The sequence below is a fragment of the Stigmatopora nigra genome, chromosome 17 (genome assembly GCF_051989575.1).
Source record: "Stigmatopora nigra isolate UIUO_SnigA chromosome 17, RoL_Snig_1.1, whole genome shotgun sequence".
NCBI classification, from domain to species: Eukaryota; Metazoa; Chordata; class Actinopteri; order Syngnathiformes; family Syngnathidae; genus Stigmatopora; species Stigmatopora nigra.
Genome location: NC_135524.1, coordinates 2,918,667 through 2,943,831, shown reverse-complemented (window position 1 = coordinate 2,943,831; position 25,165 = coordinate 2,918,667). Strand labels below are relative to the sequence as shown.

General features: G+C 38.6%; 2 protein-coding genes across 8 annotated transcripts; one reads left to right on the top strand and one right to left on the bottom strand.

Moving 5' to 3' along the window:
- The first annotated feature begins 1,872 nt into the window (after nt 1–1,872).
- akna (AT-hook transcription factor) lies at nt 1,873–11,849 on the top strand. 6 transcript variants are annotated; one of them, XM_077737881.1, is made up of 24 exons: nt 1,873–1,966; nt 2,454–2,524; nt 2,837–2,962; nt 3,305–3,750; nt 4,167–4,824; nt 4,897–5,209; nt 5,320–5,394; nt 5,522–5,678; nt 6,008–6,120; nt 6,197–6,250; nt 6,325–6,443; nt 6,534–6,678; nt 7,162–7,283; nt 7,354–7,507; nt 7,580–7,686; nt 7,801–8,012; nt 8,078–8,222; nt 8,946–9,068; nt 9,210–9,313; nt 9,404–9,520; nt 9,608–9,706; nt 9,806–9,910; nt 10,757–10,856; nt 10,946–11,849. In XM_077737881.1, exons 4-24 carry the CDS (start codon nt 3,420–3,422, stop codon nt 11,196–11,198), a joined length of 3,606 nt encoding a protein of 1,201 aa, XP_077594007.1. In that variant the 5' UTR covers nt 1,873–1,966; nt 2,454–2,524; nt 2,837–2,962; nt 3,305–3,419; the 3' UTR covers nt 11,199–11,849. The 6 variants fall into 6 exon arrangements, with proteins under 6 accessions (XP_077594007.1, XP_077594009.1, XP_077594006.1 ...); XM_077737880.1 differs by lacking the exon at nt 1,873–1,966 and adding an exon at nt 2,142–2,207; XM_077737886.1 differs by lacking the exon at nt 1,873–1,966 and having other exon boundaries at nt 2,244–2,524; nt 3,305–3,428; nt 3,494–3,750.
- Nucleotides 11,850–12,260: 411 nt separating this feature from the next.
- On the bottom strand, nt 12,261–25,157 carry stxbp1a (syntaxin binding protein 1a). 2 transcript variants are annotated; one of them, XM_077736992.1, is made up of 20 exons: nt 25,010–25,157; nt 21,747–21,796; nt 21,481–21,562; nt 21,320–21,396; nt 21,045–21,123; nt 20,537–20,640; nt 19,485–19,633; nt 19,322–19,406; nt 19,115–19,245; nt 18,943–19,050; nt 18,796–18,856; nt 18,606–18,671; nt 18,432–18,512; nt 18,180–18,318; nt 17,864–17,973; nt 17,687–17,788; nt 17,519–17,604; nt 17,254–17,408; nt 16,214–16,371; nt 12,261–13,944 (listed from the first exon to the last, which is right to left on the bottom strand). In XM_077736992.1, the coding sequence occupies exons 1-19, from the start codon at nt 25,044–25,046 to the stop codon at nt 16,262–16,264; spliced, it is 1,812 nt and encodes a 603-aa protein (XP_077593118.1). In that variant the 5' UTR covers nt 25,047–25,157; the 3' UTR covers nt 12,261–13,944; nt 16,214–16,261. The 2 variants fall into 2 exon arrangements, with proteins under 2 accessions (XP_077593118.1, XP_077593119.1); XM_077736993.1 differs by lacking the exon at nt 16,214–16,371.
- Nucleotides 25,158–25,165: the final 8 nt, after the last annotated feature.

Below are 25,165 nucleotides of genomic sequence, written 5' to 3'. Positions count from 1 at the left end.
TGAATGTACGCAAAATCAAAACAGTCATCTTTTTGTTAATGTATTCATTATGTTAATACAGTTTAATTTTCATGTCCACAGATTGGACTCTAATTACTGGCACTTTAATCTCAAATGCAAACAGTGGTTCACTCAATTATATTGTGGATTTTTTTTAAATCACCATTCAATAGTGCAACCATAATAATAGTCTAGATATTTTAATTTTACAAAGACATGCTGGCATTCTGTATTTTTGACTCCCCACTTGGTTAACCACATAAATTGCCCCAAATAAACAATTTTATATGACAAGGAATTTGAAAAATGAACTACAAAGCAGACACCTGTTCAAAGAAATCCAACTTAATATCTTAGAGTAGACATAATATACTGGTTAAATCATCAAAGTGTGTGAGAGAAATAACTCTTGTTTTCCAAATGTTAGTTTTTAACTTTACGTTCATGTCGTGATGGATTGTATTCAATTCCAGCGCTTCCACTGAATACTAAACATTTCCTCCGTTCACTTCCAATCTGCAAGGTGGCACTTATTAAATTTCAAGAAGAACAATCGCATTCTCGATAGCATTTTCCCAAGCCGGGCATCCAACTGTGTGATTATGTAAAAGCAATCTGGCCCTACCGCCTCCGCCCCTTCTGAAGCATTCTGGGACCTGATCACATCCCTCAAATATTCCTTTGCTAACCCTTAAACTGTTCAGGTGAAGCATAGAGGTGAGTGAAAAATAATTGGAAATATTTCATTGATTTTTCTCTCGTTTACTTTAAAGACTAATTCAAGATTTAGATAATGAACCTATTTTTTCGAAATGTGCCAATTGATGTTGGGCTGCATTGATCTGATGTTAAAAGGCCTGTAGGGAGGGAGGCAAAGACTGCAAAGGGCGCAATGGCAGCTTGAAATAGTCTAATTAAGCGGACGGCACAATGGTAGCAATCTGGCTTTTTGTTCTGATGGTAAAGTCATAGACTTTAAGCAACAATAATGGCCTCTTCACTCCCAATTTCCTTGTTAATCCAATTGATTGTGTTAGTGTGTATGTGTGTGGGTGGTTGGGTGGGATATGTTATATTTGATGATGTATTATTTTTCACTTTGTGCCTCCTCCTCCCATATTAGCTGACTTTAGTTTTTGGCTATTGTTCAGCATCCATCCTGTTTATTTGCTTTTTTGGTCCTCATGTCAATTGCCTGCTCCCAGCACATGAACAAAGAGGGTTAGAAAGTAATATTGATACAGAAATGTGTTTAATTTTTCAATAAAGAGGACTGCACAAAACTAACTGGCTAAGTGCCTTTGTAATTTCAGAGCATTTTAGGAAGGCGTGGGATTTGCTTCATTCTGTGTGCAAGAGAAAGCCAGGATTATGGTATGACATTTTGCTTCACCATGACAACACCTAACACTGCTTTGAACATCCAACACTTCCCGTCTTACGACATCGACACGATGGTGCAATCGCTGTAGTTTCAGAACCTGGCTCTGTTTCTCCAGATGAATAGAAGACATTTTAAAGACATATTTCATCATCTTCCATTAATGTGTATCTAACACAGACTAGGGTGACACAAACATGAGATAAGTCCTTAATTTGATTATGGAATGTAACTCATCCAGTGATGATAATAGGCACTTATTTAAATTCCATTTGGTTCTTTATAAAAATGGCAAAGATGTCCCTAAATAAGAATATTTCCTATAATTGATTAAAGGGAAGTCCAGATGTTTTTAAATGCCATCAAAACTTTGCAAAATAAATCAGAGAGTGCTTGAAAGTTATGTATTTGGAAATATGATTATTTTTGGATCAAATGTTATGAAATTATCTCATCCCTTTTGCTACTAATCTTTGTTTTTATTCTATTTAGGGAGGAATAATGCATGGAAAGCAATTAGACAGCATCTGATCTACTCCTAATCTAAAGGAACAGCCGGATGGTGTCCTCTACTGGGCTAATGTGGTAAATGTAAATCTAATAAATCCCTCCCTGGAAGTACATTTCCACCAATCCAAAATACTCATTTGTAGATCTGGGATATCTTGCCTGCTGATTTGTCTCTTGGAAATCTTTAATCCAATGATTGGTCGTAGTGGACAGATTATAAAATTCTACTCTAGAAGGTTGTAATCAAAGCAAGCGACGTTGTAAAACTGCTTTGTTACAATCATCTTGTAAATAAAGCAGATCAGATGGAAACAAGGTAAAGTTGTTTTCATGATGGCAAAAAGTGTTGAGTAGGTTGATTAAGTGTTGCAAGTCGTCCGTATCAAATGCGATTTAACCCTGTGTGTTATGATCATCTTTGTGCCAAAGTATATGTGCTTAATGTAAAGTTTGACGTGTTGTTTTGTACTGTGTTGCAACCTGTAGACTTGAGTAGTGGTCCTGGTTTGTTGTGGTCAGCGTGTCATGGTGACAGAGGGGCGTGGCTTTGCTCATTTTTTAGTTTGGTGGTTGTCATGGAGACGGAGCCTTGTGATATTGGGAGATGCTGACGGCTAGCCTTTATAGACTAAGGTAGAGAAAACAGCTTTTGATATCAAACTGATTACTGCTTGCTGTGAGGTTTTGTTATATTTTGGAATTCAGCAAGTTTCGGGCTTTAAAGATTTGGATGAGTTCAACAATAATGTGTATTGTGAGGCTAAGTATGTATATATTTTTTGGCAAAGTTAAACACATGGTGATATTCTTCAAGTTGTGAAGAACAATGTTTCTATTATTGTTAGTGCTAAGTCTAATATCTATTTTAATGATTTTACTTTTATGGATTTTATAGTAAAAATGGACTGAATTGAATCCTGATCCTCCATGAACTATTTTCGCCAGATCTACGCAAGTGATCGGTGAGTGTACAGGTCGCACCTCAACTAAAGGGTTAAAAGCAGATTAATTCCCACCCATCTGGCCACTGTAGAAAATCCTCCATTCGATTGAGCATGTGCAAGACAACAGGTAAGTTGTATCTTTGTTTTATTCCTAACTTCACAAGACAAATATTTGCAGATTATATTTTGTGCTTTCTTCATTTCTTTTTCTAAATTCCCTACATTTTCTCAGCTGCCAAACTATCTGCTTTCATTCTTTTCTGGTGTCTAAAATGCCATAGTGTTGACGTGTGTGTATATATACTGTACACTATTTGACAATGTTCACAATAATCAGATGGGAAAGCATATGTAAATGTCACAGATATTTTGAAACATCCCTCCAGTGCCTCTGCCACATTCTACATCGTTACTGCGAGTTCTAAACTGGCCGACCCGCATTCCTGACCGCCTTTGTCCTACTTTTTAGCAACTCCATTCCAAGGACCCCTCTACACAGCTGCAAATCAAGCAGCTAACTGATGGGACCACCAGATAGATGATGGGACCCTGTCACATTTCCTCAAGTCAAGAGTTGAGTGACAATGGAGACGGTAAAGAACACCAAGGCAGGAGTTCTATCTTGGACTCCGGCTCCAGTGTGCATCTCACCCGCCAGCTCGGAAACATCTGAAGAGTGGAATGGAGGCGAAGAGCAAGATCAGGACTTTTATAGCCAGATGGATGAAAATGGCATCATAGGATTGATTCAAGAACGTGATGATGATACCGAATGTATTCAAGTTTCCCCATCTCCCAAATCCTACACCCAAGAAGATGTTACTACAAGTGGCTATGAGGTGCAGCATATGCCTCCTGAGGAGAGCGTTTACTCCCTCAATGGACAACTGGAAGATTTTGATGGACTGTCAACTTGTGAGTATTTAAACAACTCATTAACTTAATATCAGAACATATATACATGCTAAAATCAATTCAGTGTTTTGCTAATTGTGGCTTTATTTAGCATAATATTGTATAATTTGGGCCATAATGAAAATCTGTTATTTTTTTATCAATATTGTAATCATAATTTTGCATAGTGTTGCAGAAAATTTGATTGTCAGTATTGCTGTTGCAAAATATAGCCTTAAAAACACAACATAACAACATTAAAGTTGCACTGGAGTATAAGTACCTCAGACAAATCAATGTAATATTTTGTTCCTGAATATGATGGTTAATAATTTTGTAAATTATGCCAAATAATTTTTCCTACTACTCTATTTTATGTTTGCAGTTGCAACAAATCTATTGACAACATTCCCTGTCTTTTTTCCTCCCGTTTTTAGTCGCTGATGACGTTAGTACTTTAAACGAACAAAGTCATCGTGAAGACTCCACAAATGAGACCAAGCTGTCAAAAGAAGGACAGAAAACAGAGCGCTTCTCTGAAAGGGAGAAATTCTTTGAAATGGCTCCCGGGAAGAAAGACAGAGCAGAAGGTGAACGGGGGTTCCGAATTGAATCACCCCACCATAACAAAGATGAGCCAGAGATCATCAGCGAGCGGCACTTTTTCCAGTCCTCAATGGTAGTAGAAGCTGATGGCGACTGCAAACCTCAATGTCCATCATACCAGATGTCCTCTCTCCCAATGTACTCTCCACTGGGCCACTTTACATCTGATGTAGCAGCATCTGCTCCAGGGTTAGTTGGGGAAACCATTCCAGATCTGAGTCTTACTGATAGTCCTCCAGACTCCAATAGCATCTTTAGCTGTGGTTCTAGTCCTGAGCACCAACAAAACCAACAACTGGAGGAAGAACCCATCTCTCCTCAACCAATAATGGCTAAGGAGCAAAGAGGAGTTCATCATGAGTATCCACAGTCTGGTCTTAAACAACCAAATACGTACTCATTTACACAAAGGTTTCAGCATGGCCAAGATACTGCAGTTTTGAATAATACACTAAAGGAGGACAATATCAAAAGAGCTCTTCAAACAAGGTGATTGGCTTAAACGTGGCCATTTTAGTTGTAGTTTTTTTTAACTTGTGGTGAATGTTCTTGTGTTTCCAGAAAGTGCCATCCCAACCACAAAGTACCAGATTTATCCAAGGTAAAGCCTCGGGTCTCTTTCCCTAAAGGGGATTATCAACCGCCCAAGAGCAGATGGCCCTCCAAGAATCCTCCAAAGTCCTTGTCACCAGAGACCCCCGTTGTCTTAAAATCTCCAGCTGACATTGTGAAAGACGTTCTGCTCAACACAACCGACGGACCTCACACGCCATTTGATTTCCATGAAAAAACATTGACTGGCAGTCCTGAAGCCAACGTGCCGCAAGAGTTCCGATGTCAGCAAGAGACTGGCATTCTACTTGACCAACTTCAGGTACATTCAAGGGATTAAATAGCTCCACTTTATATGTATCGTTTAAGGATGTCAGTGGAAGTCAAGATTTGAAAATGTGACTTCCACATTTTGTCTTTCTGTGGCTGCAGGAGAAACACGGATTACTGCTGACTAAATATGCTGAGGCGGCGAACACAATTGACCGCCTACGCTTGGAACCCAAGGTTTCAATTGGTTCCTTTCATCAGATTTCAAAACCAAACGAAAGCATCAATTGCAAGTTTTCAAGTCATTTTGCAGTGAGAATGACAAATACAAATAACGTCATGGGGGTTTTTGTGTTTTCTCTAGGTTAACCTGTACTCGGAACAACCAAAGCCTGCTCAAGTGATGCCATTGCAAGTGCAAGTGGAGCCATCAAAATTCATGCAACTGGACTTTCCACAAGCTCAGAAAGCACAGCCGAGCACACTTTCTCCACAGCCGAATGAACAAAGCACACCCAAAAGTAAATGCATCCAATTTATCTACCTAGCAAAACTTTTTACTTACATATAAGCCGCAGCTGAGTATGTTAAATAGTCGCACTGGAGTATAAGTCGCATTTTTTGGAACGGCAATTTTTTATTTTCTCAGAAACCAAGAACAACATTTGGAAATTAGCTGCAGGTCCAGCCAAACTATGAAAAAAATGTGACTTATAGTCTGTAATATACTGTACTTTAATTCAAGATGGTTTTCCTTCGAAAGTTGTGAATATATAGTGCCATAGAAGCCGTAATGAAGCATTTCCAGGAAAATGCATCTCAGAAAATGTGCCTATGTCAATTCCTCCAGGAGCTCCCACTGGACTAAGTCTGTCTGCCTCCATTTCAAAGAGCGCAGAGTGGCAAGGCAGTCAGAAGGTGGCAAATTCCCTTTACGCAAAAGCGGACAAGTTCCTCCAGAAGGTCGGCACTTGTCATTTTTGGCCTGTGAATAATGTGCGAGCGATTAACTCAAGTTAATATTTCCTTAATGTTTCAGCTCCAACATTTTGAGGACTTGCTGAACAATAAAACACCTTTCCACCAGGTAAAGGTAAGACCAAACTCCTCCAGAAGAAATGCTCATGATGACACAATCACACTCACAAACTAATGCCTTTGTCTCAGAGTTTTGCAGAACTTGGTCAAGTCCTGAGATCTTTAGAAAAGGGCTACCTGTCTGCAAAGAAGAAACACAAAGAACTTCAGGAACAAGGTGCAAAGCCCAGCCAATTTGACCCCAACCGGTAAGACGACTGGATTCAATTTTGACTGTACACATGGTGTGGATATTCTTGTACATAGTCAATGATTCATTTTTTTATGTTGTCTTTTAGAGAGCTCGAGGAGTTTATTTACCAGTGTGGGCGGCATATGGATGACCTCAAAGAGGTGGTGGATAGAAGAGCCCGTGAGGTTGATTCCGCTTCTCCTTGCCTCCAGGCACAACAAATTTCGCCATCTGATGATTCTCAGTCGGAGGTAACAATGAAATGAACATACCGTATTTTCACCACTATAAGGCGCACTTAAAAGTCTTACATTTTGTCCAAAATAGACAGGGCGCCTTATAATCCAGTGAGCTTTATATATGGAAAAAATGTCATTCATTGAGGGTGCGCCTTATATAGTGGTGAAAATACGGTACATCTCCAAACAAGGACTAAAACCAACAATCCTCAACTTGTGGCTTATTGGAGATTTAAACTTTTTTCATTTTGTCTGAAACATTATCAAATATCTGTTCATAAATCTTGAATTTCCTTTCATAATACACAGAATATTTCCCTATCCTTGGCTAATGACGGCAAGTTAATTATGTCAAATGTATATGTAAGAATGACAACACAAAAATGCCCTTTCTTTTTTTTCCAATTGATCACATGACAGTGTATCTAATAAAGCTCTTTAGTGTCTTTGTAGTAAATAAAATTATGCAACCATGTGATTGTCCCTCCTTTCCAGAGTCGACATACACCTATGTTGGTTCACCCAGTCGAAACACCCCAGAAGGAAGTCCAAATAGTTCCTTTGAGTTCCTCCAACTCGAAGAAAAGATGCGCCGAACAAGCCATGGATGTTAAGGAGTAAGCACAACATACAACACCGTCCATGTCTTGGATGTTCCTTTTTTTCAATGTCATGTTCATTTTGCAGTGGTTCCACTGTCTGTCTCACCCCGACTACTCACATCATGCGGAAGGAGGTTCGAAAGTCGTACAGTAGCAGTCAAAGCAGCCTAGCAGAAATGAGTACATCGATGAAGAGAAGTGCCAAACTTCAAACTGGGAATGGGAGAGTGTTATCTCAGGTCTGAAACAACTTTATTTTCGCCATTTGAATCCATGTATGGTTGTTTATTGATGTGTTTTGCCTTAAATAGGACAGAGTTATTTCTCCAGGGACAGACAGTGGCTTTGTTGGTTCTGAGTATAGTCATCACATCTGGGCTGCCGCTTCTTGTTCCTTCCAACAGGGAGCATCAAAGTGGTTAGTTAATACAATTTTTACCATAGATTTTTACCATTTTTTTCCATTCCCCTAATAAGAATTATTTTTGAAATATCTTTTTCAATTTTGTCTTTTTCCTGGTGGTGCCCCCAGTAATGTTAGGCCTCCAGAAGCGAGCCCCAAAAAGCCCCAAGCAAGCCGAAGTTCATCCCGATCTCGTGAATCCCCGCAACCGCAAAGGCGCACCCCAATACCGGCCGCTGAATATTTTCAGCAAGCCATGAGAAGATTATATCCGGAAGAGCGCAAGTCAAAGCATTGGGCGAGAAGTCAAACGGACTCAACAAGGACTGACAGTGAAAGTGGTAAGTTTGAGTAAAAATCTGTATTATTTTTTGCCATTTTAACCTGACATCTCTTGTATTTGTAGCCAATACCGCGTCAGAAGACGCACAAAGTGACCAGTGTGAAGAAAACCACCTCTGTTCCTCCCCAAACTCATCTTCCTCTGCGCTGCGTCATCACCATGGCGACACTCCTAAAGCGGCGAGGTCCAGTCAAGTGGTGACTTGCAAGTGAGTGTGCGTAATGCGGCAGCTGCCATGGCGATGCTTGCGCAAACAAAGCATCCCGCCAGACGTTTGTTCACTGGATTTTTTTGTAAGCCTTGATTTAGAAGCCCATCCATCTTCACAGCTTGTGAAAGACTGACACTGACTTTTTGTTTTAGTGACATCAAGCTTTATTTCAGATATTTTATTCCAGGACTGGCTGCTAATGTAAAAAAAGGTACTTTGCCTTGCCCGCCTGCATGGTATGGCGTGGAATAACACATTAAGATGTTTTATGGGGGTTATTATTACCATAAGGTGCTCTTGAGATTTCTCCATTTCACCTTTATGTAAGAATATTATATTAAGTACATTTAAGTCAGTGTTTGCATTGGTTGGCCTTCAACTTTTGACACTGAAATTGAGACACGTCAAATCTATTTTTACATGGGAAATCTGGCAGTATGTTAGCATTTAATGATCTTAAATTCGGATGCCAACAAAAAAAAATATGATTCATTATTTTACATTGTTATTATAGTGAGGAAGAGGACCCTAAAGGGACTTTATAGTAATATTGACCCCTATGTGTTGGGTTTTTTTCCCCTTGCATTGATAATTGATTCTTGTTTTGAGTGTTTCCTCAGCATAGCGTTCATATTTTCTGCACCTATGATGTTTTCATCCTGGTCATGATTTTTAAAAACAAAACCAGTCGATATGACTTTTCATTTGGTTTCTTTATAGTGATCCAAGTCGACTTCTACAGGCCATTAAGTCCATCCGTCCAAATGGGGAGAACAACTGTCATTCTGTGCCCAATTCCACTCAAGGCAATTGTAATGACCACCGAAATTCACATCCACTCAGGTTGGTACTTTACAGAAACAAAAAAAAAATGTATGGAAATATTCCTTTCCAGGCACATTGTGTTTTATATATATGTATATATATTTTTGGGAGTTTTACTGTCTTTGTGGACTAACATACGGACGGTCCTTTTGTTATTAGTGGCAGCAGAAAGAAGTGGACAATTGGAGGTGAGGCTGAACAGGTGGTGAGACGCATTGCCAGGAAAAGATTGACACACAGACATCAAGCACAAGCTGAAACGTGTACGTTCATCCCTGCTAACAATCTTATCAATATGTAAACTATTCAGAATTGCAATCTGACTGTGTGATCATTTTTTTTTTATCTTTTAGCCACCGCAACAGAGGATGAACAATTCTCCCGTCGAATTCTAGTGTCAAGGTCCACTCAAACTTCAATTCTGGTTGCCGAAAGCCAGAATTCACATAGTGTTCATGTCCAGCACATGAGTAAGACCATCCCTCTTTCAACATCAATACAAAGCTGAATTCACCGTCAATCATGTCTATTGTGTGTATATTTGTATATTTTTGCAGAGCAGAATTGTGTCTCCTGCGTGACGGATAATGTTGGCAGAAAAAGCAGCGGTCCTTCTGGTTCGCCACGTGTGTCACATCCCAATTTGTCTTGTGAAAGTGAGTAATGTCACATCATTAAGGGCAACTACTGCAGTAATCTAGGGATGCCCATTTTGGGGGCGTGATTGTTCTTTTAATATGGATGTTTTGAACCAGCAGAAACAGCCGGTGGCAATCAAGAGCCCCCTCACTTTGCTTCCTGTCGTTCTCATTACTGCCGTCACTGTGGACATTCTGAGACCAAGACAGCTAATGAGCAAGGTGAGAAGGCAAAGTAGTAGTTCAATACAACACTTAGACCTGAGCTGTATAAACACCAGTGATTAACAAAAAGTATTTTAGGTTAAAAGCAATGTGCAGCAGGATCAGAATATTGAAACAACATCATTTTGAGAATCTTACCAATGTTGCATTTAAATCAGAAACTAGGAAATGCAATTTATGGAAGAATTGCCTGGGAAGCTTTTCTATAAGACTTGTCATATAAGTACCCACATGTATACATTCTTGTAGTATTACACATACTCGAATGCCTTTATTGTCCTTATATTTATAAGTACACACTAGTTCATGTAGTACAAGTACACATTAGTTCATGTAGTACTAGTTCATGTAGTACAAGTACAAACCAGTTCATGTAGTACAAGTACAAACCAGTTCATGTAGTACAAGTACAAACCAGTTCATGTAGTACAAGTACAAACCAGTTCATTTAGTACAAGTACAAACTAGTTCATGTAGTACAAGTACACACTAGTTCATGTAGTACAAGTACACACTAGTTCATGTAGTACAAGTACACACTAGTTCATGTAGTACAAGCACACACTAGTTCATGTAGTACAAGCACACACTAGTTCTTGTAGTACAAGTACACACTAGTTCATGTAGTACAAGTACACACTAGTTCATGTAGTAGAAGTGCTCACAACGTATACTACGACTGTCAAATGAAAAAACAACACTAAAAAAGTATCTCCAAAAATCCGTACTTCAACCTTTATTGAAATATGAGTGCTAGTCAAGAAAAAAGTGAAACCTTAACATCAATAACCAAATGATAGCATGAAAATAGTTGCAATTTCTGTCCTCTTTTGTAATTGAAAGACTGCAGAAGCACAAGCTCCCCCATTCTCTCCAACGGCCAACCAACGGTGTCTCTAAGCAAAGCACCCCCACAGCCTGCCATGTGTCCTACACCATTGCTGTAAGTCCAATTGACCAATTTTTGTTTTGATTGGGGTGACATTTCACCCAAAAACATGACTCGATGACTACTTTATGATTTTTTTTTAGCCTTTATCTCCAACCTCAATCCGTCCACATGTGCACCAACAACACAAGCTCTCCTCCCGACCTCATTAGTAGCAAGAAAGAAGAAAGGTCGCAACATTTGCCCTGCGTTGTCCCACAACGCTGTCTGGACGACAGCCTCCTCGCCGCACGGGAAATGAAAGACAGGTCGGATAAAATGGTGCGCTCATTGAACACGGCCCTCCGCTCTCTTGAGCGGCTTTCCAAATCCCGCTCAGGTTTCCACTCCAACTGACCAACAAAGTATCTCCACATCAAACCTACCTTCAGGGAACTTTTTTTTTTTTTACAAAATGTCTACTTGTGCTGCCATCCTTTTATTTTTATTTCTCTGTAATGACCACATATCATTTTTTTTGGCATCATTATTATTCCAACAGATCTGCTGGCAAACCTAGAGGACAAAATGCTGTCCGAACCATAGATGAGTTTGATTTAACATTCCATAACTATTGTCAATTTTTCCCAATCAAGGATTTTTTGTTAATGATAAACTCGCCTGATTTCTGTACAGGCGACTTGGAATGTTTTCCCACTCGAGACAAATGGTTGCTTCTCTTTATGTCTTGCGATTCCTGGTGATCAACAATGGATGTCCACCATTTTTTTGCCTTGGAGTCTGTCGTCTACCCAGGATAAGGTACAACTTGTTAAATATCACCACTGCCTTGATCATTTGTAGCATTATTTCCTATGAGGGTATAATGGAAGGTTTATTTTGAGCATAAATGACTTGACTAGTGCTATTAACAGTCCATTAAATGCTAGATTTGTATTTTAAAATGTGAAAGGTCAAGAAGTTTAGTTGCTTTTTGTCCTCATGAGTGAACACTGCAAATTATGCACTTAATTTTGCATTAAAAGTGCTTTTTGGTACTTGAAAATATTGATTCTAAAGGCATTTTTTAACCTTATTTGTATTTTCCCTATGACTGCCTTTGTATTAATCTATCAGTCATTAGAAATGAAAGTGCATTGCATAACATAACTGCATTTTCTTATTAAATTTTTGTGCAAAATTTTAAGAATGAAACCAGAGTCAGGTTTCAGGTTAAAAAAAAAGATTTAGCAGAAACTGTTGGAAATAAAAAGGTAAATTGATCCTTTAATTCTTTAGAAAACAAATGTTCTCATCTTCCTAAATTCTATTTTGGGTATCATTGCTGTCCACATGAGGTCGCCTTTCTAAAAACTTCAGTTTAAATTTATATTAATTTATCCTAGAAACAATAATCCTCAACAAAGTATAGTTACAGATCTTTTTACGTATATGGGCAATAACTGATGACTCTTAAAATGTAATGGAAGCCAATTTATTCCACAGCCTTAGTACATATATGTTACACTTGGAAGTATTGTTTGTGCTTCAACACTCTCAAACATACATTCCCAACAAGTTAAACAGTTTAAGACAGACTAATGTGCAGATTTTTTTTCTTTTTCTCATAAATAATTTCAAAATAAATCAAGCAATTTGACATTTAGTCCTACAGAACAGCAAATCAATAGAAAAAAACAAGCATTTGCAGTACAGAAAACGTATTATAGTGCAATATTCAACTTGTTTTTGGAAGAGGGAAAAAGGTGAAGGAAATGATTTTTTTTCTTTTCTAAATTGGTATTTTACTCTTGCAAAGCCATTCACCATTGAGAGGATTTACATTTCACCAAAGGGGGAGGAAATCAGGCAAAGAAAATAGATCTTTTTGTCATTGCTTTGTTAACTACAACTACAGCTAAAACATTGCAAACAACATGGCGTTCTATTAAAGGAAAAGTGCACTACTTCACAATTGCAAACATCACCAGTCAGAGACATTAAACAGCAACATATGGCATATACACAACACTACTCAGCGCATGATCCAATGAAACATTACTAAGCAATAATTAAGACTTGACAGGATACAATACTGAAATACAACAGGCCTTTTTTGGAGTATTCATCATGGATAAGCAAGCAATAGCTCTTTAAACATGAAAATATGACAGTCTATGGGTGCCTTTTCTTATTTACTGGTCTTGAGAGGGTTCTCACTGAATACTTAAGTCCTGGCAGTTAAAGGAGGGATGAAAAAAACTAAAAAAATCAATAGACACTTCTCCAAACCGCCACTATCACAAACTCAACCTTGATCTCAGTCATGTCGATTATTACCACATGTGTAGAATACATCATATGCGTAGGAGGATGTTAAACTACACTCTAGAATTCTAACTAGTCTCTTTTGGCGTCAGCTAAGTTCAGATAATGTGACCGCTATAGCATTCTCGTGGTGAATTTGCATAGTCTCGACCTAATACACTGAGTTGCAAGGTAGAGTCAAAAGTCGTAGTTCTGAGAGTCTTTCAGTAAAGTATCCTAAATATCCTGAAACACAACATCTTTAGAAGAGGATAAAAGTAGCTTCCAAAAACATCCACACTGGATACAAACACAGACAAATCCAAGCATGCTACTTGATACAAACATCTGAAATGGACAGCAGGGGTAAATCCTCTTCGGTTCAATATATTTATATATATATATACTTATATATATTGCATGTTGGTTGATCTGCTGTAATTTACAACCTCTCAAATCTACCTGCTTTAGCAAACATTGACAAAGCAGGTGACACGAGGGGGTGACCGACAAGATTGACCTTATTCTAGCAGGTTTTGTAGCATACAGTACACTTACATTTTGGTATAGTATTCCATTGGTTAAAGTGGACCGGATATCAGTTGCAGTGGATGATTAAATCCATTGCAAAACAGTAGTTTGATTCTTTTGTTTTAACATATAGTTTGATGTCTTTTTTTATTATTATTCTCAAGCAAGATGCAGACACAAAGGATTTTTTCACACAAAAGGGAAAGTAAGAAGGAGATGGGTGATGGAGGGGGGGGATTTTTTTAACTTGTCACTTCTTCATCTGGTTTGTTCATGGACTTGAGCTGTTCCAGCAGGCTGGTGGGGGTAAAGATGTTGGTCGATCCTGAGAGGTGAGAACACAAAAAAACACATATATGCAGTTAGGTATATGTATAAACATAGGCAGGATGTAAAAAATGCATTTTCAGCTCTCACTATTCTAATGGTATTCATCAGAAGTGTACTGTATGTTTAAAAACCAGCTAGAAACAGTCATTTTAATGTTACTTAAGCATATGTTTATAATAGTCACTGGATTCATTTTAAATACAAATAATTGTGCTTGTGTTGGTTCAGGATTTCATTGAAATGAATGTAGCAATAGTTATAAATTGCATTTTTGTGGCTTTTTGACAATAATTTGATGTGATGACTTAGGTTGGCTGGTCACACCAAACAGGTAGGCAATGTTTTAACTCATAATTTTGACTTATAATTACACAGGTGAAGTAAAACTATTAAGTCAGCTGAAGACACATTTTTTTGTCAATTTTAACTCACCATTTACAGGCGTGGAGTAAAGCAAACATCTTTAGTTCAATCATTGAATTCAATCTAATTACCACCAGTTCTAAACATAATTTAAAAAAGGTCCGACCATTTGATTTACTCCTTACAACACACATTTCAACTTGCATTGTTTGTTTCCACTGCAAAGCTCCATGCTTTGCTTTTTTTTCTCATTTGCACTGTTAAATTATTTCTTAAATCCCCCCAAAAATATTAATAGTAAAAAGAAGCAGCAACTCCAATTCCAATTGGATTGCACAGGGTCACACATGCTGCTTTGTAGCACAGAAACAAACAACGTTTTTGACTACAGTACTAACTTCTTGTGCTTGGATACGTCTAAAATACGTAACAAACACAGGTACTTTCTATAGGTAAGGGATGGCCATTTGTGCATTGAATGTAAAAGTCAGTATGCGCCAAAGCAGACATACTGGCAACTTAAGAACCATAAATAAAAATTGGTTCAGAAAATGATATCACCTCAGTGGCTATGTTAGGGATGAAAATGATGTGTTGTAATAATGTTTCTTCCAGAGAGGGTACAGACGCAGGAATGAAGATTTTTGCTCCAAGGATGCAACGTATTGGATGTAATAGTTACAGGTAATTCTTTAAAATCCAAACTTGCTGTTTGGAGTTATTTGAATAATGTTGTCGTTAGTTGTTAGTTTGCCGATGCATATCAGGTGAAGCAATGCTGTTTTAGCCACACTCAGCAGAGAGGTGTCAAACATAGTCATTTTAGACCAAAAAAAAAAGACAATTCTGGAAAAGTAACCATCACCAAATTGGAGATTTTATAACAGCACCCTCTGCTGATGAGCCAGTTGGGTGGACATGTGATGATAGAACAACACAACATCAAGGGAGAAAGGAGATTCTCTTTTAATGTGCTTCAACCATGTCCTGGAAAATAATTAAGGTGATTGTCGTGACCACTAAAGGGTTGCTTTGAGAAGAAAAATGTTAAAGTAACAAAAAAAGATGGATCTCGGGGTAGATTAAATCTGAAGTGAGCGGTTAACGGTGAGTCGACACCAGCGAGGGGCGATTTAATCCACCCAGTAGAGATGATAGGAAACGGCAGCAGGGATGGGGGATGGCCGACCCACTCGAGCATGGCCGCTCTTCATTTTTAGCTCGTTTATGCCTTTAAAAATATATAGTCTGGTTACATTGAGATAGCATTTACTACGATAAAATGACATAAATTAATATTTTGGTATTTAAACCAAGTAACATCCCATTTTCTTATGTTTTAATGTGACACTTCATTCATTTTGTGTTAAAGTATACTTGTATTTGTATATAGGAGCATTAAGATGTCAGAATTATATGGTTTTGTTGAAAATTAAGATGTTTGAATATTCTAAATTCATGTGTCAGTTTTGCTGTAAACCTACAGTATTTTTCGGACTATAAGCCACACCTGAGTATAAGTCGCACCTGAGTATAAGTCGCATAAGCCAAAAAAAGAGGAAAAATACAGATATAAGTCACACTATAGTATGAATTGCATTTTGGAATGATATTTTTTCTTATGGAGAAAAGCCATTTTTAGATAATTACAGCCTTATATATATGGAGCATGTCTCGACTCAAAATACTGCAATTCCAATTTTCTTTGACGCTGTAAGATACTCTGACAGAGCGGCCCATGCGGCGAGCAAAGGCTATGAATTACCCATCCCTGAGGGTCACAAAAAGGGAGGAGGAGGGGGTGGAAGTACATAAAACACTACTGAGTGATTAAAAAAAGAACAAGGAAGCCCTTGTACTGTTTAAAGTTCAGAAAGGGCTTCTTGAGCGGCTGCCTTTACTTTTTTCTGTGTGAATTCTCTCTCCCTCCCTCCCAATCTGTCTCTGCCTCACTCGTCTGAGGCGTCTGCGTCCTCAAAGGACACCCTAGTTGACTCTCGGAAGTCGGGGTGCTGGAGGTCCGATAAGAATTTGGTGGGGGTGAGCATGTGGGTGGAACCTGTAGGAGGAACAGAGGTGGCTTCACCACTCGTCTCTCAACACGTGAGCAGGCCCTCCATACACTTTGACATTTGGATAAAAAAAAAACAACAACCAGACGCTCTTACAAGCACACACACAGAGACACACATTTACCTGATGGTTTTACAATATACACGCATACAGGGATATTTATATATCGAACAAAAACATTAGGAAGGCAGAGAGACAGAAAAAGACACAACGAAAGACAGACAGTTTTAAAAGACGAGCTGAAGCAGAGCAAAACAGGAACGTGGAAAAGAGCAGCACAAAGAAGCGTTAAGAAGACATTAAATCAACAGTCCATGACAGTCGGGGCTACTGTAATGTAAGACACCACACACATTAATAGACATGTTGTAATTATGGGTTGCTAATACTTGTTTCTTGTTTTTTTTTTAGCAAACGGCATTTGATACCATCTCGTGGCATATTGGGGCTGAGTTGAGGAGCTTCACTTAAAGAAAAGTCGGCATTTACTGCTACCTTGTGGACTTTGGGGGCATAATTGAGGTATGTTAATATATTTTTGCTGTTTTTGGTGGGCTCAGTCCCTGGAAAGTGAAGGTATATAGGCACAATATCAACAAAATTGCCAGTTTTCGGTACTTAATGTCCCGTGTTTACAAGAAATTAGACTGTAGGCGTTCAAAGAATAATGAAAATCATTGAGTTCAATTGATTCAAGATAGCTAGAATGAGTGTTTACAACAAAAACAAGGAAAATAGCAAAAAGTTGAAATAATTGAAGCAGGAATACAGGGACAGTAAGTGGTTTTACGAACAATATTACCTATATTGTGGCACAAATTACTACTTCTTGCAATGAACCCCTCCCCTCCCCATTCGCTCAACTCACCAATGATGGCTTCCCACTTCCCATTGGCCTGTGTGACCTCGTAGGCACAGCGCATCTCGCTGAAGGACACTCCCCCAATAATGAAGACCATGACACGAGGGCCAGTGCGGTATTCTCCGGGTGTCTTGTTCTTGTGCCAATGTCCGTACCGAGCACTATCAGTGACCAAAACCATGTTACAATATTATACATTAGGATTTTAGGGTGGAGCATCCCAAATACCCCTCAATCATTTGTATTTTTTTAGTAGTATTAGTATTTGTACCTGACAGCAGTGGTGCTGAAAGAAGCAGAAGAGCGAGTGGAGATGTAAGGGTAGTGCTTAGTGTCTAGTTTGTCATCAATGGCATCCTGCAGAGGGAATAAAGTACACATAACATGATAATCTTTCAAATATTATCCATTGAGAGATGAGTTACGACTTGTAACCCACCTCCATGATGTCCTTAACCAATGGTGTCCAACGGGACAGTTGATAGGTCTGCTCGCTGACTCGTTCCTTTCTGTCCAATTTCTTACCTCGACGAAGGGTTGACTAAAGACAAAGGAGACGATAAGTGCGAGATCAAATCAAAAATTAAATGATAGCACTGAGTGAGAGAAGCGTTACGTCTGTGACAATGGGCACTCCCAGATGAGCCATGTTGGTGATTATCTCACTATCTTCAGGGGGGATCTGAGCGTGCTGGATGAGCTTGTTCAGGTTCTCCTCCGTTATGCCTAAAACAAGCATACACATGACATATCCCTCTTGTGTACTTGACATGTTATTAGCATTTTTTTTTAATTACGACGTCGCAACAGTGGAGAAGCTGTAACAGCCCCTTTCCTGCTTGCAAATTTGGTGTAGAAGGAGATGTTATTTCGTATAATGTGGGGGGTGATATCTTAAAAATGTACTTTAAAGTGTGTACTGTTCTCCATACCGTTCTTAAGGAAGATGTACAGCAGGATGATGCGTATTTTGTCATAAGTGCTGACATTGGCATCCAGCAGAATCGGTACAATGGCCCTCATTGGATCTTTAATCTTTTCCCCTTCAGCATCTGTGCCCATTGCAAGGTCCTACAACACACAATTTGGTCTAATTGCACTGGCCAACAACTACATATTTCAAACTGTATGGTTATAAATCGTTAAAAGAATGTTTTCTGGGTTTTTTTTTGCAGAAGTTTCACCTGTTCCACACGGCACAGCTTGTCTACTGTCCCTTGGTAATGCTTCATGCAGTCTTCAGCAAGTTGGAGGTGAGTAGAGTACTATAAAATACATCATACCTGATTAGCATTCCCACAAAGGTGAGTTTTTATAAAGTAAAAAAAAACTGAACATTCATGTGCATATAACAATACCTTGCTGAGCTCTTTCTGATACTGAGGCATCTTCTTCAACATCTGGGACAGATCCCTCATTGTGGTCTATTGAAAAAAAATCAACATTAAATTACACTTAACTCAGAAGAGAACAAATTAATTGTATCGTATATTTCAGAAAATACTAGGAAAACTTTGGAATTGTTAAAGACTGAATTAGACCCATTACCTTCTCTCCAGTGTTCATTCTCTTGCTGGCAGAAAACTCTTTCAGCTGACGTGTCACTTCCCTTAATGTATTTAAAAATGTTGAGTACACTTGTGGATACGACATTATGAAGACTAAAAGTGTTCAGGTCATTAGGAAAACACTTACTGGGACACCTCTGCAATATGTTTGTGTCTCAGGCTGACCCACAAGTCATCATCTTCATGCAAAAGAACTTCTTTCTCACGGTTGTCTCCCATCCCACTGGTGTCATACCTGAGCAAAAGCAATTTAAGTCAAATAACTTCAATTATCTAAAGAATACTCAATATTTGCTTACTTGTAAACGTCGTTTTCAATTGGCAACAAGTCATAGCCCATAGCCTGGAAGGTCAGCTCATGCAGTACAGGTGAAACAGGGTCAAATGCCCTATCCAGGATGATCAACTGGGAACGAGCTTTATCCGGACCCTGCGTATTTAGACGTAAGATGTTATTTATATTTTCAATGTGGAAATCATAATCATCATCATAAAATAAGGCCTACCTCTCCCATGGTAGGGTCATCTGCCTTGTAGGCATCCAGTTTATCCTGAACCAGCTGAGCCAGGGTTGCATTGTCTTTGTAGTCCCTAATTTATGGACACATGCCAGATGAATGGAAGCAGTTATGAGGAATAAATAACATAACAAAATATCTTTGTGCTTACCCTCTGTATCTGACTGCAGGGTACTCCTTAAGTGTGGCACACAGTGTGGCCAGTTGCTCTGCCAGCCTCTCCATCACAGGGTTCTTCAATTGGGTCTTATGTGGACTGTAGAAACTGTGAAAGGCATCAGCATTGTCCAGAGAGTACACCTGGATGGAGAAAATCACACAATTTGAGGTTAGTTGTGCTTAATACTATAACTTCTTACAAAGTATGCAAATCTTTACATGATTTTTCATCCAATTTTGTGCTTCTCATTTTATGAGCATTAAAAGTTCTCAAAATCCAAATTATCCTCATCTGAGGGACTTTTTTCAAATACTAATAAGCTCCGCAATGCTTTTTTGTGACAATTCATCCCCAACTTGAATGTCCTCACTTCATTTCCTTCCTCTTCTCCTGTTTCTTTACTCCACCAAACCCTTACCGCCTCCTACCCCATCTGCCCGCAATCACATGACCAAGCTTCTGCAAAGCAGAAGGGTCCCTCCATCACCTCCGCTTACAATTGGCCAACTTTCCCTACGTGGATCTCAGCTCATCCAAACAGGGACTTTTACATCAGCATGTAGGCGGGCCTATGAGGCAGCCCTTTGCCCTGGAGCATGAAATCACTGACTCTGAATTAATAACAGTAGACAGGATGGAGCATAGAATGGTGTGGAGAGAAAAGTCATCCTTAGATCAAGTAAAAGAAGATGACCAAATAAAGGAGGGCCTGAATTAAGGGTCAAAAAGGGTTTAAAAAAAGGGAGATTTGTGAATTGAAAAGACATTCACAGAGGAAAGCTGATACCGCCTGTCTGGTGACTCAGTAACATTGTGTTGAGTGAACAATTGATGGTTTGTCATGACCTTTTCTCTACCTATGTTACTATCTTTTTCTGTGCAGAACAGTTGTTGCCCCACCACCATTTAAATCTGCCAAATCACCATTACTTTGCAATTATTTTTCATCTTGCCTACACTAGGTTTTCGAGTCTTTAAGAGAGGAAAAAAATCACAACAAATTATCTATTTTACAGTTCAGTGGACATGGCTGAATTCCCTACCTGAGACTCGTAGGGCAAGAAGGCGATGTTGATCTCGGTCAGTGTTTTGATGGTTTTGGAAGCACGGCTTTTCACCAACTCATTGAACAGAGGATCTGGGCAAGCTGATGGAGAGAGAAGAACGAAATGTAAACAAATGTTTGGAAAATATGGCCTCTTGATCATCTAATCATTGCATACGGTAGGTTAAGTCATTGTTTTGTTATTATTAGAGACATTTGTACATATAGCAGATGGGTAGTATACTGTCATTGCTATTTTTCATAGGATTAAGATAGCTATTATTTCCCAATCCATGAGTGTCAACTACACAGGTTTAAAATACACAGACAAAGGTTCATGACAATAACAAACACCTGAGTCCCCCAAGGGAAGAAGAGCCAGAAAAGACACAGCAGTTGACACTTGAACAATTCCCCAATCCCAAGAAACCATGATGCAAAAAGGGTAAGATCTTTATGCCTTCTGCATCAAAAGCAGAAATGTGCTAAACTACACAAATACTTACAGTCGGTGAAGAAAACATGGGCTGCCTTATATTTCGCTGAATGAGGGTCTTTGAAGTCTCCAATAAGGGTATGGACCGACTGTAGATGTGAAACAGAAGCCATGAAAAGATACTGTACTACACTTGGAAGTATATAAAAAATCAGGTATAGTATTCACATTTATGTGTATAGTAGCATTTTGATCAAGATATATTTCAGTCCATTGGAAAATTGCTGTTTTTCATATTGTAACCTATAACAGTGAAAATAAACATTTTGCTATGTGCATTGGTACCTTCTCTGTAGGTGTTATCAGAAAAATGGCCTCTAAAGTGGGGAGAGGCTCTCGCCGCTTGTTGATGTCCTCCACAACTGGATGAGCAATAAAAACATACATTGATGTAAGTAAATTTTTTAATGTTGTAGGTTCACATGAAAACAAACCAATTTACTTACTTGTAATGCCTTCTGTCATGATGTCTGTCATCTTGCAGCAAGAGGATAACATCCTCATGCTAAGCTGGTCCACAATCAGGGCCTGTGATCAAGAAATAATACTCTACTTTCCCAAAAATTTGCAATAGTACATTGCTATACTAAATGATTTTTGACATTTTAGCTTTGCTATATGCTGAAGATGATTTAGTAGCAGTTTCAATTCGTCGTTGTGGCTGTTAGGCAGACAACCTTGCAGAAGTCATTGTATATTAATGACTTCTCACCTTCCATTCTCCCTTCTTCTTCACCTTCTTGATGACATCATTCATAATTTCTGCAAGGAATAAGGAGGAACGTCATTAGGATGTGTGCAGTATGTGCTACTGACATTGGTGTAGATGGCACTGTCTATAAAACCATAGAATTAGGACGATAGGACGCAAAAGTCAAGCAAGTTTAATAAATAAAATCCAATGACAGCCTCTTAAAAGGCCATGGAACAATATTTTCTGTATATTGGCCTAAATCCCTTGCAAATTATCCATGTTTTTTTAATATAAATTTATATATGGAGTCTTGATCAGGTCGAAGTGTGTATTTATTGTTAGATTTTGGCACCAATTGTTTTAGTAGGGCCCAAAAAAGCAACTAATCTATGCTATTTAAAAATGAATAAGAAAAAAATCTTCACAGTGAATTTGCCACAAAGCTTCTGAAGATGTCATTAAGAGGCAATGATTTGTACCCTGTCATGTCCAGATAACAATTGGAACAATACAAGACAAGACCGAGAGAGGGACCTGGTTAAACACAGTGCAACAGCTGTGTCAACCAAATACACACACAAGCCTAATAATTACTCTCCTGTCCAGTTTAACAGGATACACATCCTTATTCTTGTACTCAAAGAAGAATCAGGATATAAGTCTATATTCAAATTCATACATATTAATCAGAAATGGGACATACTATGTACAGAATCATTTAAAATTTATCAGTTGTAGTGTGAACTGTATCAAATATTTTGAACAATACACTTGCTTAGAACAGATCCATAAAAACGTCTAAATTTGTAATTGGTGTGACAAGAAGCTCTTTCCATTTGGATGTTTATTCAAAAAATATTGAAAGAATTCAATTCCTATGATTACAATTTGCATCCAAAGTGAAGCATACGACTATAAAAACGACAAGAATGCCTCACCTTCTCTTTCACTTTGACATGTGCTCATATCTGTGTGTAAACACATAATGTGTGTTTGCATCGCGAGGGGGATGGTGAGCTAAGAAAGAGGAGGTCAGCTGTGACGCAGCACTCTTCCTCAATGTAAGAACGAAGGCTTTTATTTTTCATTAAAAGTTCTTGTTTTTTTTAGAAATAGCAGGCCTTCATAAACTGCAGTGATAGCGACTATGTCTGTACGGTAAAGCCGTTGGTGTATACCTTGTGCGTGCATGATTCACAAAAAAAAAAAAAAAAAAAAAACAAGGGCTGCAGGCACTGCAGCACACATAGAAGCCAGACAAGTCTACTGCTGTGGTTTCCAAGGTCATTTTGGAGCCTGCTAATAATATTATGTCTTCTTTTGGATTTCAGATCACGTGATAAGGATGCTTTCAGGCATGCTATTTTACTATCTACCCAAAACCCACCTATTTTACTGTCATTTCTTAACCAAAATGACTGATTTCATACCAATATGAACACATACAAATTGCAGAAGAGTGACCAAGGCCTTGGAATATGAAGAGATCTTGTGTGGGCATGAGTTGAGTAAGTACATTTTGTCATTTTGCCAATTTTTGGAGTACTAGAACTGCTATATAATGTTATGATCAGGATTTGTGTTTGCAAGTATGCACATATTTGATTAATTTCCCGGCTAATCAAAAGGAGGTGATTGTTTAAATCTAATATATTATCATTGTAATTGGTAGTTATGGACTAAGTATAGTTAGATTCTGGTCACTTGGCCTCATTTTCCATATACTCTAATATAAGAAGTCATAAAAATAGAGGCAATGCTAGCTTCCCATCCCCCATCTCCATCGTTTACATGTATTGCTGCAGAGTGGACCCATGATGGTTCTTCTATCTGCCCACACTCCCTCCACCAATCCTGGCTCTTGTGTCACCTTAGCCAAACAGAGTGCAGGTGTTCCCCAATGCAGGCCCATATACGACCTAATACTGCCTTGTTATTTTATATCTTAATGATGCTCTGAAACTTGATGGAATGCAAATCATAACTTTGCTTGGTTGCACTGTCATGCAAGTTATAAAACCTTAATGAATAATTTAGATTGAAGGTTTTGGTAAGAGGTTAGTTAGGGGGCTGTTACTGGTGCAGTATTTTAATCATGTAATTTGTTTGTGAAATAAGCTACTTGTAAATATTGTGATGTTTGCATCATGTTTTAGGCTTATTTTTAGGTATCAATTGGTTTTAAGTGTTTGTGTAAGGCAGACTGTTAAATATCAAACATATATATTATTTTGAGCATGACTCAGGCTAACCAGGGATATAAATAGTAAGCATATTTCATTAGAGTAAATTTTATCGGTGCTGCAAATATGATTAGTATTTTGATGCACCATTTACCTGTAATAGCCAATTCTATTTTACTCTATATTGAAAAATCACACAATACTGCAAGAAAATAGAAACAATTCCCAATTACATAACTTGAAAGATGTCATTGCAGCCTTGCATAGGAACTCCACTGATATTTTCATCCAGTTGAGCCAAGCCTAAAATGAAGATGCGCCTCTGTATTGAGGCCTGCATTTCACACACTCACACACACACACACTCACACAGAAGCCACCAGAGTAGACAGCATCCTCACCAGAATGAATCATCTAAATTACGACTAACAGTCCAAAAGATTCCTCTTGAAAATAACCGACCTGCATGCAAAAATGTTATGCTTCTGCGACTATAATACAAATGATGTACATCATTCCGCCCTAAAACCATCAAAGGCAATTCATATCATCTTAAATACCATCCGCCATGAACGTGCGATACAGCATCCCGAAGCTTGCATCAACCTTTGGGCGTAGAATAGCTCTATTTTACGCAGGGGTGAGGCACTGCTGAAAATACTAAGCTCCGAGAATCCATTTCAAATAACACAGTAATCATTAAATAGCCTTAAAATAGCTCACACAAGCCAATTAAGCTACAGGAAGCTTTTTATTTTTGTGCCCAATACCAATGCAGACCTATACAGTGATGAAGTGCGTGTATATTATTAGTGAGGCATAGAAAGGTGTGCGCAGGGTGCATTTTCCCACTGCCATTCATCAATGGCGTCTCAACATCATTTATAGATGTTTTTTTTTTTATTTATTGGCATTGACATTGGCGCATAGTCGCCGCAACAGCCCGACTCTGCAGGTTACCTCCATCCTTTTCACTACACCATTTTCCCAGCACATCCATCCGCATCCCCCCACAAGCACTTGCATTCAAAAGGACGACAAAACACAGCAATGACACCATTGTGGCTAATTAGGGATTATGAAAATGAAGATTCTTACTCTCTCCGACCACTGCCTTTAATCCGATAGGTGCCATGATGATGCCGAGTGTCGTGTCGAGTGCTTCCTCACTCTAGTCCTCCTCTCCTCCTCCTCCTCTTCCTCCTCCCATCATCACTGCGGAGGAGCCTTCGCTAGGAGACACAATGTATCCTT